The sequence below is a fragment of the Eumetopias jubatus genome, unplaced genomic scaffold, assembly GCF_037043125.1.
Source record: "Eumetopias jubatus isolate StellerSeaLion01/CBP00866 unplaced genomic scaffold, mEumJub1_p1.0 scaffold_4, whole genome shotgun sequence".
NCBI classification, from domain to species: domain Eukaryota; kingdom Metazoa; phylum Chordata; class Mammalia; order Carnivora; family Otariidae; genus Eumetopias; species Eumetopias jubatus.
In genome coordinates this window covers 83175956-83190900 of record NW_028274810.1, presented here as the reverse complement: position 1 = coordinate 83190900, position 14945 = coordinate 83175956, and the positions used below count along the sequence as shown (strand labels likewise).

At 60.3% G+C, this 14945-nt stretch overlaps 1 protein-coding gene across 1 annotated transcript in view; it reads right to left on the bottom strand.

Moving 5' to 3' along the window:
• The window catches only part of ADGRB2 (adhesion G protein-coupled receptor B2), a 29559-nt gene extending 22497 nt beyond the window's left edge, over nt 1-7062 (bottom strand). The window contains exon 1 of the mRNA XM_088023021.1: nt 6252-7062. Within this exon, the coding sequence (XP_087879147.1) occupies nt 6252-7053 (802 nt within the window). The 5' untranslated portion in view covers nt 7054-7062. The remainder of the gene's footprint in view (nt 1-6251) is intronic.
• Between the last annotated feature and the right edge of the window lie 7883 nt (nt 7063-14945).

Sequence of the window (14945 nt, the reverse complement as noted above, 5' to 3'; positions counted from 1 at the left end):
TTGATTCCCAATTCCACCAGAGTCTTGCTGTGTGCCCTTGGGCAAGTGGCCTCACCTCTCGGAGCTTAAACATCTCCAACTGAAAATAGAAATGATATATCCTACTACAGGTTCAGAATTAAATGAACCAAGAGATATGGACTGCCTGAATACAATAAGCTCTCCATGGAAAGGGAATGCCACCTTCTTCTTGTTATCTACGTGCTTTCCTCTCTGCATTTGGTGTTTCCTTCCCTTGGAATGCCCCTCCTCCACCTCAATCTGCCAAAATCCTCTACATGTTAAATGCTGCCTCCTCCAGAAAGCCTTCCTAGGCTGACCACACAGGAGTTTGGCTATGCTGGTCCCTTCTGTGGCTGAGAGCCTAGGCTGCCGCCCTCTGCAGCTCTGAGTATCCTGGGCTCGTCCCTCTTGTGGCCACTATGGGAGGGTCTCAATGTCCCTCGCTCCTCTTGCACAGAGGGCCTAGCTCTGAGCAGCTAGACAGAAGACAGGCATTCAGCAAACATGGGCCAGATATCCCTGAGCGTTCCCCTACCCCAGTCATACAGAAGCCACTCTTGCTTCCCCCCTCCCCACCGGCACTGGCAGATAGGGTGGGCTCAGGCTCTCTGCCATTTGAGCAGACTACAGACACCTGCTACACCATGCTCTGCAGACCCTGCCCCCAAACCCCACACAGTGCAGCCCCCTCAGCCTCCTTTGTCATGAATGTGTTAAAAATAACCACGATAATCATCACTTCCACGGGGAGAGCAGTGCGATTTACAAAGCAGTCCTCCCTCCCAGGGCTCTCTACATCCTCCCTGAGGCTGGCCCTGAGGCCCTGAGTAGGCACCAACAGATCCCCTTGAAACAGGGCTCTGTCATGTCTCTCCACGGCTTCCCACCCCCAGCAGTGCCTCAGAACCCCACGGAGAGGGGGTACCGGGAGATGGCTTTGAAAACCCCAAGCTCTACCTCTGCAGTCCAATGCAACTGGGTATCCCCATGAGAGCAGATGCCCAGCCAGAATGCCAGTTCCCTGCCGATGACTTCCTCCCCCAAGCTGCTGGCCTATCTGCCCAGCCTCCCAACAGAGTGAGCTGGGGCCCTGCCACCTCCCCCGTGTGGCCAGGAACTCCTGGAGAGCAGGGACCACACCTGACTCATCCGACCTCATCTGGCCTCCCCCATGACACCCAACTTCTTGCTGCCTTAAGGCCCTCGGCCAATGGGGGCAGGGTCCCAGAGCCTTGACCCCATTTCCCACCACCGGGGCTACTGCCCAGTAATGCCAGTCTACTAGACCTCCCTGTACCCACACGCTCACACTTCCATGTCCTTGCATGGGCTGCTCCCTCCTGCAGGGTTGCCCAAAGCATGTGGTAGGAAATGACTTGGGGAGGCTCACAAACATGCCATTAAACAACCCTGGATCATGGACTGAGGCAGTTCCCCCTTCCAGGTCTCTTTTTTAATTAGGGTGACTTCCTGCCAATCTATCTGCCTGGGGCGGTCTTGTTCATGCCTGCCCTGATGCAAGTAATAGGACCCCTTCCCCTGCTTTAAAACCTCACAAATGTCCCAGTTTAGATGATAAATTATACGGTTGCTTTACTTTTAATCCTTCCAAATGCACGCAAGATAAAGTCTCTGTGCAGTCCGAGCCTTCAACACGTCCCCAGCACGTGCTCATTTCTCTTTCTAACAAATCGAGAGGTGAGACGAGCAGCTAGCGAGAATTTACTACCGTCGCTTTGTTTTCACTATGGTTGTCTCTTCTGTTATCTTCTACTTCAAATAAGTGATACTCCTTTTCCACTTATGATGTGAAATTTCTTCCTAATATATTAAATTTTAAAAGTGATTCAATTAAAAAATATTTCACGGGCCAGTGAACTCCTATTCCTTCCTCAAAACCCAACTCAGAATCACCTCCTTTAGACAGCCTTCCCACCCCTTTGTGGTTGAATCCCTCACTCTTCCTGCTCCCTTGACATCCGGCCCATGTACATCGTACCTACTGCCCTAAATCAGGACAACACGCAGTGATTTATTAGGGATTTACCATGTGCCAGGCACTGTGCTAAGCACTGACCCACAGTCTCTTGCTGAATCTTCACTATTACTCTGTGAATAGCTCTACTAGCCCCATTTTACAGGTGATAAAATGGAGGTGAAAAAACTTGCCCACAGTCACACAGCTAGTCAGTAGTGGGGTTGGGAACTGAACCCAGGGCTGGGCGACTTCGGCCTGTGGCCTTGACCTTAAAGCCGTACACTAGTGGTCCCTCTCCCCCATCAGAGGGCAGGAGGTGTGTCTGGTTCACCTCAGCTCTCATTCACTCAGAGCCGACCCAAGGCCTGGCACAAACTCCACCCTGATAAAGACATGAAGATGTGCATGTTGGATGGGCTGCGACTGGGTCCCTGCTGAGATGTCTCAGGAATCTGGGCCCCCCTCCCCATCCTGTGACGTAGCACACAGAGCTCCAGCAGCACAGATTGGGGCTGGAAGGTCCTTCTAGGAAATGTACAGCCTGTGCTAGGTTTCCCTGCCCAGGAGGGGTCTCCCGCCCTGAGAGAGGCCCAGCCTCCCCAATGTCTGAGCCCCAAACAAGAAGGTAAGGCTGCACTTCCTGCCACCAGACAAGGCTGGCCAAAAGAGGACAGCAGGGCCTGAGTGCTGGGAGGAGAAGGACCAATCGAGGACTGGGTTGGGCAGGTGGAAGTAGCTTCCCAGAGGAAACAGGGCTTGAACAGCGCTGGGAAGAATGGGGAAGATCTGGATAACCAAGGGCAAAGGGCAATCCAGGTGAGGGAAACATCCCAAGCAAAGGCAGGGAGTCCAGAAAGCAGGGGCTCGGGGAGCCAGTGAGGAGCCCCGGTCAAAGGCAGGACAGATTCAGAGCGAAGGCTGAATAGCAGGGGGCAGCGGGGTCTGGGGTGGGGCTGGAAGGCCAGGCTCAAGAGTCTGGGCCATGTCATGATCCCAGAGTCCTGGGATCGAGTCCCGCATCGGGCTCCCTGCTCCTAGGGAGCCTGCTTCTCCCTCTGCCTCTCTCTCTCTCTCTCATGAATAAATAAATAAAAATCTTTAAAAAAGAAAAAGAAAAAAAAGAGTCTGGGCCATGATGGGGAGTCTGGGGGCTGGATCAGGGAAGTGATGCACAGATGACGGGAGGTCCTGAGGCCCCCAGGGGCAGCCCCCTTGTCCAAGTCACCCAGCAGCAGTGGCGGAGTGGGGATTTGAACTCTTGCCTCAGGAATGGAGCCTGGATGATGGGGAGGTGGGTGAGCAGCAACCAGCCAAGGATGGGACAGTGGCTCTGGGGAGGGCAGGGTGTGTGGGAGAGGAGGGGGAGGGCTGCCAGAGCGAAAGAACCCCTCTCCCGGGTATCACTCAGCACAGCGAACCCCCCGGCCAGCGCCTCATCAGGTCTGGAGGGTCTGTGGGGCAAGAACTGCAGGGTGACAGCTCTACCTCTTCCCCCCGATTCCTGCCCCGGCCTCAGCCAGCATCCGCCGAGCTCCTTCCTGCCTGCCTTCCCTTTCTTCCTCTCTCCCCACTTAACAGATTGCGGCAGCAAGATGGCACAAATTTATGGCTCAACTCACCAAAAATAACAAGAGATCTATCAAAGGCAGTTTGCGTGAAATTAACAGGCGCCTGTACCCTCTTGTCAAACGCACTCAGCTCTGAGGCGGGTCCGGGCACTGCACTCCCGCGCAGCCCACCAGCTCCCGGCCTCGGGGCTCTTCCAGTAGCGACCCAGCCCCACTCCACCTGGCTGTGCCACTGACTCTACTCCGGGTGTCCCAGGGAAGGGGAGCACAACTCCCCTGCTGCAGTACCTAGCAGGGGGGCTGGGACAAGGGTCCTCCTCTTCCTGCTCACCCCCATCCCCACCAATCTTGTCCTCCATCTGGCAGTTCCACGTGTGAGCCGGTTCTCCCGTGGCTGGTACCTGTGTCCAGCCGGCCTGGTGGGCTGGGGGCGGCGCTGCCACCAGGCACAAAGTGCCCTGAGCCCTGATGATGCCCTGGCCCTCAGACGTCCCCTGCCACATGGAACGACCTGAGCCATATGTCCATTGTCTCTTGCCCCTAAGAGATCGGGCAGAAGGGAGGAGATGACAGAGGGGAAAAGTCTCTTGCCTGCCAGGGGAGAGGAAGGAAGTCTGGGCAGCAGTGTGCTGTGCAAGCCCACTTAGGAAGAGGGATGTAACCTCACCCCCTGGCAACTCCCCACAAGGGCCCTCCCTGCAGGCAACCCCCACAAAGAGCCTGAAAACAGGCCAAGCAGGACAAGGGGCGTGAGCTGAGGTCAGACGTGGAACAGCTGGGAGCCTGGGGCTCCCTGCTCAGAGATGATACCAGGCCTCATGCCCAGGGACAGGCAGCATCCAATCTCCACCCATCCCCAGTCTCAGAGGCCCCTGCAGAGGCTGTGATGATGATGGGGACCATGGTGGCCTTCCCATCACTAGCCCTCTCTGACCCCCAAAGACAGCCCAACTACCAACCAACTGCCGCTTCCGGCTTCCACCAAGCCCAGCTGGCTGCTCCTGGCTCTGTGCTCCACATGGCAGCCTGCCCAGATGTGCCCGCCCGTGAGGGTAAAGCATTGCTCCGTCCACTGCGGACCACTGGGCCAAAGGACCACAGGGAAAGCCAGACAAAAGAGGCTGCCCTCTGCTGAGCACAATGGGGGAGGCCCCCACAGAGTGATAGGCAGCGACCACCAGGCAGGAAGAGCCATAAACCTCCTGATAAACGCCTGGCGCTCTCCGCTGATGTTCGACAAAGAAGAGAAATTCAATTTCTTCCCGCAGGCACTAAATCCCAGGCCGGCCTCCAGGGCCCGTAACCTGCCCACGGCCCGGCTGTCACTCGGATGGCTTCATCGACCAATGTTAAAGGCCAAGCTGGCCAGGGGGAGAGGCCAGAGCAAGGCCACTGGGCATTTGCCGTGGACAGGCATGGTGCCAGATGTTTCCTGGGGGAAGCTGAAAGCTCCCTCCACACTGCATTGGGAGAGGCCGCTGTCATGATAACTAGCCCCTCTAATTAATTCAGAGATATCTCCCCATTTTACAGATGAAGAAACTGATGCCAAAAAGTGGGATCCGCTCAAGGGAACAGTCAAAGGCAGTGCCCAACTCCAGGGCTCTGGCCTCCAAAGCAGGGGAGGGGACAGGTCATACTCCAACACTCCTAGTGGCCCTCACACAAGACCCCTTGCCTCCCTGTAAATACTCTCAGGCAGATCTAGATGCCTCTTCTGACTTCCAGCCCTGCATGACATCCTCATGCTGGTAAGGCCCTGCAGGACCTGTTACCCCAAATGGGGAAACCAAGGCCTGGAGAGGGAAGGGAACTCCCTTTCAGTACCAGAGCTGAGGACCAGAACCCAGATCTGCCTCCCCCCACCCCACTCCCTGCCAGGCCCCCTGGCCAGTCTCAGGCCTGGCACTGTGCAGCAGGCACACGGGATCCAGATGAGGGGCTAGGGGCCTTGAAGCTGCAGGAAGGAGGGCCGGCAGAAGGTGGCTGTGGCGGGAGCAAGAGCATGTAGGTACTCAGGGCTCGCAGAGCTTTTGCCCAGTCAGCAGGAAGCTCTAGCTGCTGGCAGCCTCGGTCCCAGAAGACATGGGCCCAGAGGGGGAGAGAGGGGATGCTGGGAGCTGAGCCAGCCCAGCCCTCCAAGGCAGCCTTGAAGCCCAGGCCTCTTCACCCGGGCACCGCCCTCTGCCCTGACCCTGGGGCCACTGCCAAAAATCACTGACCTGCGAGGACAGGAACACATCCCTGCTCCCTGCCTACTCTCCAGCCTCCAGGCAAACTTGTCAACTTGCAGTGTCAGGACCTGCCACGGTCACTCCCAGCTTGGGGCCTTTGTTGGCACTGCTCCCTCTGCCCGGAATGCCCTCACCGCTTCTTTGGCTTGGCTGGCTTCCACTTGTCCTTCAGATCTCTGCTCCTGTATCACTTCCTTCAGGAAGCCTTCCTTGATTGCACACTTCCCTGATCCCAGTGTGTGGAGTCCTCTCCCTGGGTTCACCACACCGCATTGGCCGATCTCTGCCCCTCATTCACCCACCTAGACTGCAAACTCTTCGAGAGTAAGTCCCCCAACATCGGGACAAGGACAGACACAGAGGGGACACGGGTGAAGGACGACACGAATGGCCTGGGGATCTGCCAAGACGGGCCCCAGAGGGCCCCCTGGGCACACCCAACCCCACCAGGGCCCTGCTCAGACTCACCATATCTCATCTCGGTGGTGAACAGGTCATTGCTGCTCCCTGAATGCAAATCGGCCTCAGCGGGTGGGGCCGGGCCCCCAGGCACCAGGGCATTGGACAGAGTGTGGGCAGCCGGAGGGCCTGGAGGCGTGGTAGTGGTGGCGGGACCGGCCCCCGCCTCCCCGGGGCAGCTGCAGCCCGGCTGGGCGAAGCCACAGGCCCGGCCGGCGGCGCGGCCGCACTCCTCACTCCAGCGGCAGAGCACACCACAGGTGAACTGGCTGGAGTTGTTGTTGTTGATGAGCAAGACCTCAACGAAGCGGAAGGCCAGGGCGGCAGGCGCCAGCAGGCGCGGGGCCTCCGAGGGCTCTGCCGACAGGCACAGCTGCACGAAGTTCTTGTCGAAGTGCAGGAAGGTAAAGGGGCCCGAGCCACCGCACAGTTCCAGCCCCGCTGCGGCCTCCTCCTCCTCCTCTGGCCGCCCCGCCTCTGCCTCCGCCTGGGCCACCGCCTCCTCCGGGCTAGGCCGCAGGCAGGTAAAGTTGACCAGGTAGTGGTCCAGGGGCAGCAGACGGGGGGCAAAGTGAGTGCACACCTGCTCCTGGCGATTGAAGCGCAGGTAGAGGGAGTACTTGGTGGGGTCAGGGTTCTCCAGGGTCCAGGAGCAGCCAGAGGCGATGGTGGGAAAGAGGTCCTGCAGTGAGAAGGCCCCGTAGAGCACGCCCGAGGCCAGGGCGGAGCAGGCGCTGGGGGCAGGGTCGAAGGCGGCGGCCAGGCGCAGGGACAGAATCACAGATAGTAAGAGGGGACAGGCTGGGGTCATCCTATGTCCCTTGCCCTGTGGAGAGAGACGGCGGTCAGCAGTCCCAGGCACTACTCTCAGTCTCCCGCGGCCTCCTCGCTGCCAGGGGTGGGCCTCTGGGGGAAGACTTTGAAGTCACCCACATCCACCTGTGTGGTCTTAGACAGGGGACTCGACTGCTTGGAGCTTCAGTTCCCTTACCTGTAAAATGTAGGCACGTGGGAGAGTGCCTGACTCTGGAAGCCCTTAAGAAACATCCGTTGTTGTCTCTGTCACCCTGTGATTCCTCGGTCAGTCCCACCCGCCACAGGCATCCGGCCTGACACTTGGATCTAGCCCCATCCCCACCACCCAACTGGAATTCTCCAGAACCCTTGTTCTCAGTCGCAGTGTATCGTGATCAGCTGTGAGGCGTGTCACGCGTAATCCAGCGGTAATTGTCAAAGGAGCAATGTTTGACAACGATTTGCTTTTTTATAAATCAGAGCAATTCAAGGTTATTCCCGGAACAATGTCATTCTCACTCGCTTGCTTTTACTGAGTGGGCGAGAAAGGGGAGGAGTTACCAGCGGTGTGCCAGGGGCTGCGCACACCTGAGCCATGCCCATGGAGGGCATCGCAAGTATGAACGTCATGAGTACCGCTGTGGTGGATTTCCTGGTGGAAACAACGGGGCGAGGCACCTGCAAAATGGGTGCAGTATTCCCCTTAACCCCTCTTCCCTTCCTGCCATGCGGTTATCGTCCAAGGCCTGGCTCACGGCCCACTACCCCCAGTAAGGCCACCAAGCTATTGCGCAGCTCGCAGCTCCCGCAGCCCTTGCCTGCAAGTCCATAGCCCCAGTCAGCACCTCTATCCCCTGTTGTCTCCCCCGCGCTAGCTCGTTCATCTCAGGAGTCTTCAAGCTCCTAGGAGTGGAGAGCAGAGTTCACTGATTTCTCCCTCCCCGCCAAGTGCCGCGCTGAGCCGAACCCCCAGCAGGTGTGAATGTGCTCCAGGTGTGGGCAGGCAACCAGGGGCTCAGGCCATACCCTGACAGACACACAGGGCGGTCAGGCCCCAAGTGGACAAAACCTGGCGGGCAGGGCACCTGCAGGCACCCTCCCACCCACTGGGCCAGGCCAGTGCCCACAGCCTGCACAGCCTCCACCCTAGCTGTCCAGAAAACAGAGCCTGGCACCTGGGCTGGCTCAGTCCTGCTTCCAGCCCTGCCCCCGAGGTGATCCCCACTGCCTCCCTCCTCCGTGCCGGCAGCAGAGCTCACAGCCCTGGATGGGCCCCTAGAGCCTGGTTGCTCCACATTAGAGGAGAAAAGATGAGGCTCCAAAAGGGGAGGCGACCTGCTCAAGATCACACAAGCGTGATCCAGCTGGGATTGGAAGCCGGGACCCGAAGCCCCAGCCTGGGGTTCCCCCTCATCCACCAATAGCCTCTTGCTCTGTCCCCTTCCTTGCCCAGGCTTCAGGCCCGATGGACAAGCCATTAGCCCTGGGAACTGAGTCACAAACAGGATAATTCACAGGTGTGGCCAGATGTTCCCAAGACCCGGAGGCTCCCCAGGCACAGATTTCCCCTTGGCTCTTTAGGAACCTCAACAGTGGCTGGAGGGGTGAGGGTGGGAGGGCAGGAATTAGAACCCCAGAATTCCAATCCCTGTGCACCATCCGTGGAACTCCTCACTGCCCCAGATCCTGCACTTGCCCCTCCCCAGCCATGGGGGAAAGGGAGCATAGGGGGACAAGCTCAAGGCAGGCTCATTTCCTGGGGAGGAGCCACCCCAGCCTCCTCCAAAGACCCATGTGGAGTTATTGGGCAGAAGTCAGAACAGGCTGTGTCTCCACTCCTCCCGCCAGAACTGAAAAAGGGACACAAGAGCCCTGGCCTTCCCTGCCCCACATCATGCGTGTCCCAAACTGTCCAGCCCGCCCAGCCTGCTGCAGCACCAGCGAAGCCGGGAGCTGATGATGAGTGACATCCAATCCCCCCGCTGCCCCCAATTATTTTTAAGCAGGCTGCAAAATTCAGGCCATAGCTGCAGCTCAGCAGAGGGAAGGTGGGGGCTCATTATAACTGGCCTTGCCTCCCCCACTTAGAGCAGGGTAAGGAATCTACACACACACACACACACACACACACACACACACACACAGAAGCTGGAACATTGCTGTGCCATGCAGACATGCACACAAAAGCACATATGCACAGACACATGAAAAGACAGGTGTTCCCAGGCATTCTGCATGTGAAGACACATGCGCACACAGACACGCACACAGATCAGTGAAGCCACAGATGCGTGAATTCATACGCACACCAGGGTACAGGCACTCACATGTACAAGGTGTAAAGATCCAGCCACTTGTACACTTGTACAGAGATGCAAATGTACTCTCTCGTGTGAATACACACACAGGTAGCTGGCTGTTTGAGGCTTAGCACATGCCAGCTAAGTGTCAGGCAGGATCTGACTTGCTGCTCCTTCCTTTGTGTGTTCTTGAAGCTGGGGGCTCAGATACCACCCCCCAATCCCACCTCCTGGTCCTCAGCTGCTCCCTCCTCCATAGCCCCGACCCATCAAGAAGTGCTATGTCCAGACCCTCAGAGACACAGCCTGGCTTCTGTACAACTGAGCCACCTCTAAACCCTGCCCAAGCCCCCTCCTCCAATCAGTCTCCTTCAGACACCCCCTTCACACCAATTCTGGAATTTCACCCTGGGTGTGTATGACCCTCGTGGTTCCTGTGGTGACATAAGACCTCTGGGGCCCTTTATTTTAATATCCTTCCCCATCCATAAAATAAGGCAAACAGCACAATTCCAAGCTAAGTCAGAGAGAGCCTCTTCTGGGAGGGGACCTGGAAGGATCCTTACCTCACAGGCTGGGCAGGTGGTTATTAGCCATGATCCCCCCTCCCTGAGTCTCAGTTTCCCCCTCTGTGCAATGGAGTCCACCTTCTCATTCAACCTCCCAGTGAGTTCCCGGCACAGAGCCTGGCCCAGGCAGAGCACTCACACAGTCCCTTCCCCTTCTCCCCTCTGCCTGAGAACCTCACAGACTCTCCCTGCTTCCCCGCTGAGGTCCACCGGTATCTCTGGAAAGGCCCTTTGGGCTGAACCACGGAAATGGCTTTGCCACCTCCAAGCCCAGTAAGATCACAAACGTGCCCAAGAGCTGGAGAGGACAGGTATGGAACTCAGCTCTGAGGAAGAACTTCCTGGGTCAGGAGGTTAATGGAGAGGATAATCAAAAGGCCTCCTCCCTCAGGACTTCAGTGGGCTGAGATGTGTGCGCTGCGGGGGGGGGGCTCCCCCGCTCCTCGGGCTACCTCCCCCGCATGCCTGCCGCCCGCCCGCACACCCGAGAATCCCACCCTCTGCCCGAGCACACTGAGACCCCACAGGCCCGCCCGGTCTCGGGCTTGCCCTTCTGCCCCAGTGAGGGAATCGGAGGCTTTCGCAGCAGCTGGCAGGGACAAGAGGGGGGGCGGGGGGCACCTCAGGGCAAGGGCTGGGTCTCCGGGATTCCCGGGATCGAGCCCCTTGCGCCCTGTGGGCTGGGAGCAGCGGCGCCGGGTGGCGGAGCGCCGGCAGCCCCGGCCGCGGGCAGGAGAGGGGCGGCGGGGGTGGGGGAGGGGCGCGGCGGTGCGCACCGCGGTCGCGTTTATCCACCTGGCAGCTCCAATTCGCCGGCCCGTCACTCACCCTCCGCCTCCCGGGCGCTCGCTGCAGGGCCGAGTCCAGGCCGCCACGCGGGCGGGGACCCCCCACTCGGGGCCTTCGGGTCCCCTGCCCATGCACTGGCCGGGTGGCAGGGTCCTCAAGGACCCCTCTCCCAGAGCTCTGGTACCCAGGAGGGCGCACACCTCCATCCAGCTTCTGGAGCTGGTGGGCAGGACCGAGGGGAGGGGGCGCCCCCGAGTGCGGCCCCGCCTTCTCCACCCGGCCAAGAAGGCTGCTCCTCCTCTAGCTCAGGGGTCTTTCGGTCCCGGGAGGGGCCCTCCCGCCCACCGCGGGGAGGCAGACCGGGGGCGGGGCCGCGAGGGCGGCGGGGGGAGGGGGCGGTGACTCAGCCGCCCTCCGCCCGCCTCCCCGGAACTTTGCAGCAGCTGGAGCCGCCGTTGCTACAGGAACCGAAAGCTTTTGTTCCCCAATGTCAGGGCTGCCCGGGCAGACTGGAGGCTGGGAGGCTGCCACTCCCCGGTGGGACCCAGGCCCAGCCACACTGCCCAGAGGACTTCCTGCAGCAGAACGCCACGGATTCGAGCGCCTCTCTCCCCCTTACCCGCCCTTCACCAAGCCACTCCCGGCAAAGCCAGGTTTCTTCAAACTCGGGGCCCTCAGGCCGGGTCGCCCCCTAACTCTGACCTGGAGCACTAACTGTCCTGGAAAGTTCCTGATGGCGTCTGACCCCCTGGGGAGAGGTAAGAGGTTCCTCTGAGCACCATGTGCTCCTCTGGTGCGGATTTCCCACGTGGGCTCCCCTAACAGGCAAGCCTACTTTTGGGGACCTTGACTTGGGTTTCTTCCCTGCATTTATCCTACCTCCCCAACTTGAACCAGGACCTCAGAGACCTTGGCCTGGCTTTCACTGATGCCCCTCTGGCCAGAGCTGATCCCAGAGCAGTCCAGCAGATCCAGAGCACCCAGATGGTGAAGGATGGGTGAGGGAGGGGATAGGCTGACAGTTACAGGCTCCCTGGATCCACTCTGGGAGCTGGGTAGTTTCTGGCTTTATCATCCTGGGGGTTAGAGTGAAGTCACTAGAACCTGTTCTGCACTTCTCTGGGAATAGGAGTAGTGTGGAGAGGGGCCTGACCTTGGCCTTGAAGACAGCCCAATAAACCCATCATTGTTGAGCATTACTAGGTGCCAAACACTCTGTACAATCTAATTTCATTCTCCCAGCGACTATATGAGGCGTTTATCACTGACCCATATTATAGAGGACCAAATGAAGCTCAGAAAGGTTATATAGTCTGCCTAGGTCACACAGCTTTTGAACCCAGGTCATCTGGCCAAAAGCTGAGTTACTAATTACTTACCCAGCTCCATTACCTGGGCGTTGGGAGGGAGAAAAGAGTGCAGAGACCATCTGAGACCTCATTTTGAGTTACAGAAATGCCTACCAGACACACAACCACCCCAGGCTAGACCTCTCCCTTTCTGAAGAGTGATGGGGGTGAGCAGAGAAGGGAAGAAGAGGGGGGAAATCTGTCAGTCTCAGTCCAGGGAAGACCGTCCCTCAAGCCTCACCACCACCACCATCAAGGCATACCCCATCCAGAGTCCACACTGACCCCTATGGCAGCAAGGGGGACACTCCCCAGGTGCCTGCCCTGTCCCAGGGCCAGGTGGACTCCCCTGCCTATGCCATGCCCAAACCAGACTGAGCCCACCTTTGCCCCCACCCACCACCTAGTGGGGACTGCCATGGGGTAGACAGAGGCTCCCTGGGGACACCTGCCCAAGCCCAAACAAGCCCATCCAGACCATCTCAAATCCAGAGGCCAAGCCTGCTGATCTGTCCCTGATAGCTCAAAGGGCTTCTGAATCCCTGCTGGGATGAGCCCTCCACCCCACCCCACCCCACCCTGCCCCCAGAGCATAGGGTCTGACAACCAGAACTGTTCCGCACGGCTAGCACGAGGGGGCACCCGGCCTCGCCCGCCAACCTCCTCTTCCCCAGGGACTTCCCAGCGCCAGTCCCGCAGCCACCGCTGCTGCTCCGGCTGCGGAAACCTTGGGTTACCCCGCGGGAGGAAAAGGGGCGGCGGGTCCGGGGCTGCGGGCAGGGGGCGCCAGAGGACGCCCAGGGGCCCGGCCGGCAGCTGGTGAGGCGGGCAGTATCTCCGGCCCGGGAGCCCCTCCCCCCGCGGGCACCAGACCCTTCTTCGCCCGCTCTGCACCGGCCGCGGCGCAGAGGACTTCCCTCGGACCGAGCTGACTGCGGGAGTGGCCGCCAACTTCACAACCTACAAACCCCCCTGCCCCCGCCCCATCATGCCAGACCCCGGGGCTGCGGGAGGGTGCGTTTGGTGCCCCGCTCTATGCCCCAGGGGTGGGAAGAGAAGGATGGGGGATGGACAGACTCCGACCAAAGATGGACACGGGAGCCAGGGATGCAGGGCCAGTCGAGAACCCGGCCGGAGAGGAGGGGGCTTGGAGCAGACATGGGGGACACGGCCCCAAGTCCAGGCTGAGGAGGAGGAGACTTGCAGCAGAGATTGGCGAGGGATAGAGACTCCAGGCAGATATGGGGGAGGAGGCATCGGGACAGAAATAAGAAGGGAAGCATGGTCGGGGTACTGGCGCGGGGAAAGGCAGTAACTATGGGCAGACATGGATGGGCATAGGAAGGACTCTGGGCAGAGATGAGTGGAGGGGAGGAGCAGGGTCCGGCATCCAGACGAGGAGGGGCGATTAAGGGGAAATACACAGTCGAGCTGCAGGTTGGAGAAAGGGGCTCTAAAGAAGGTGGGGGGCGCACTGCCAGGATCCAGGCTAAGATAGGAAGAGACTCGAGACAGCAATGAGGGTAAGGTCGGGGTCAGGATTGTGGGGGAGGGCTTTAGCAAAAATGGGTAAGGGGAAGGGGGTAGAAAAGGGACTCACCAGAGATGAAAGGGGCCTCGGCCCCAGGCTTGGAAGTTCCCAAAGAGATGGGATTGGGTAGATGCAGAAAGAACTCAGTTCGGGAGGGGGAGGATTCAACAGAGATGGGCCAGGGGAGCGCCCCCGAGTCAGGGCCGGTGCGGAAACTCGGGACCGCGCCAGGAGGGCTCGGTGCAGGGCCGGGTCGAGGTCTGGGACCGAGCACTCACCTGGGCGCCGTCAGCAGCAGGAGCGGGGGCCGGCGCTGGCGGAGGCAGCCACGGGGCGCAAGTTTGCCATCCCTAAGGCGGGGGCCTGGCCGGATGCGGGGCAGCTCGCGGCAGCGGCGCGGAGGGGCCGAGGCTCCCGCTCCGCGGAGCGGCGGGTGCAGAAAAGGCGCCGCGGAGCAGCGTGGGGCGGGCGGGCGCCGGGCCGGGCGCGGGCTCCTGCCGCCGCCTCCTCGCCGCGCCGCCCCCCCCGCTCCCCCGCCCCGAGCAGCGCCCGCGCCGCGCGCCGCCTCCTATTCGCGGGCGGCGGCCGCAGCCCCGGGCTCCAAAAGCCGGCGCCGCATCCTCGGTCTCCGAGCGCCGCCGCCGCCACTGCCGCCGCCGCCGCCAAACCCGGTTCCTCCCGCCGCTCCGGCCGCTGCCCGCAGCGCGCGCCGGGCCGACTGACGGCCGAGGCGGGACGCGGCGCCTGCGCGGGCTGGGCCCGGGAGGGGGCGCGCGCCAGGCCGGGCGCGAGGAGCCGCGGGAGAAGGGGCGGGGGCGACGCGCGCCGCCTCCTGTTAAAGGGGGAGCAGCGCCAGCCGAGCCAAGCGCACCCTCCTCCTCCCCGCCCTGGGCCCCAGGCGCCGGCGCGGGAGAAGCCCCGGGTAAGCCCCTGCCCCGCCCGCGGCCTCCTGGACCGCAGGATGCGGCGATCCGCGACGCCCCTCCAGCGATACCCCAGGCGGAAGGCAGCTCGCGCAGCCAGGGTCTCCGGGGCCCGGGGGCGGGGGGGGGGGTGCTGAAACATTTGCCCCACCCTCCTCCGTGTGCATTGCAAATTGCATATCCCTGTGCATGCAGGTGCCACTCCTGTGCGCTGAACTTTGCATATGCTTATGCACACAGGTGCCCTATGTGTGCACTGCAATGTTGCCTGGCTGTGTGCATGCAATCGCGACACACATACACAGTGTGTTAACATGTGCTCAGGTCTGGAATGTATGTTGGCTGTTCCTATAGATAGAGATGCTATATATGTTCAAGCTTACAAGCGCCACATACGTGCTGAATGCTCTGGGTCACTTGTATGTAGGAGCCACATATGTGCGCTGC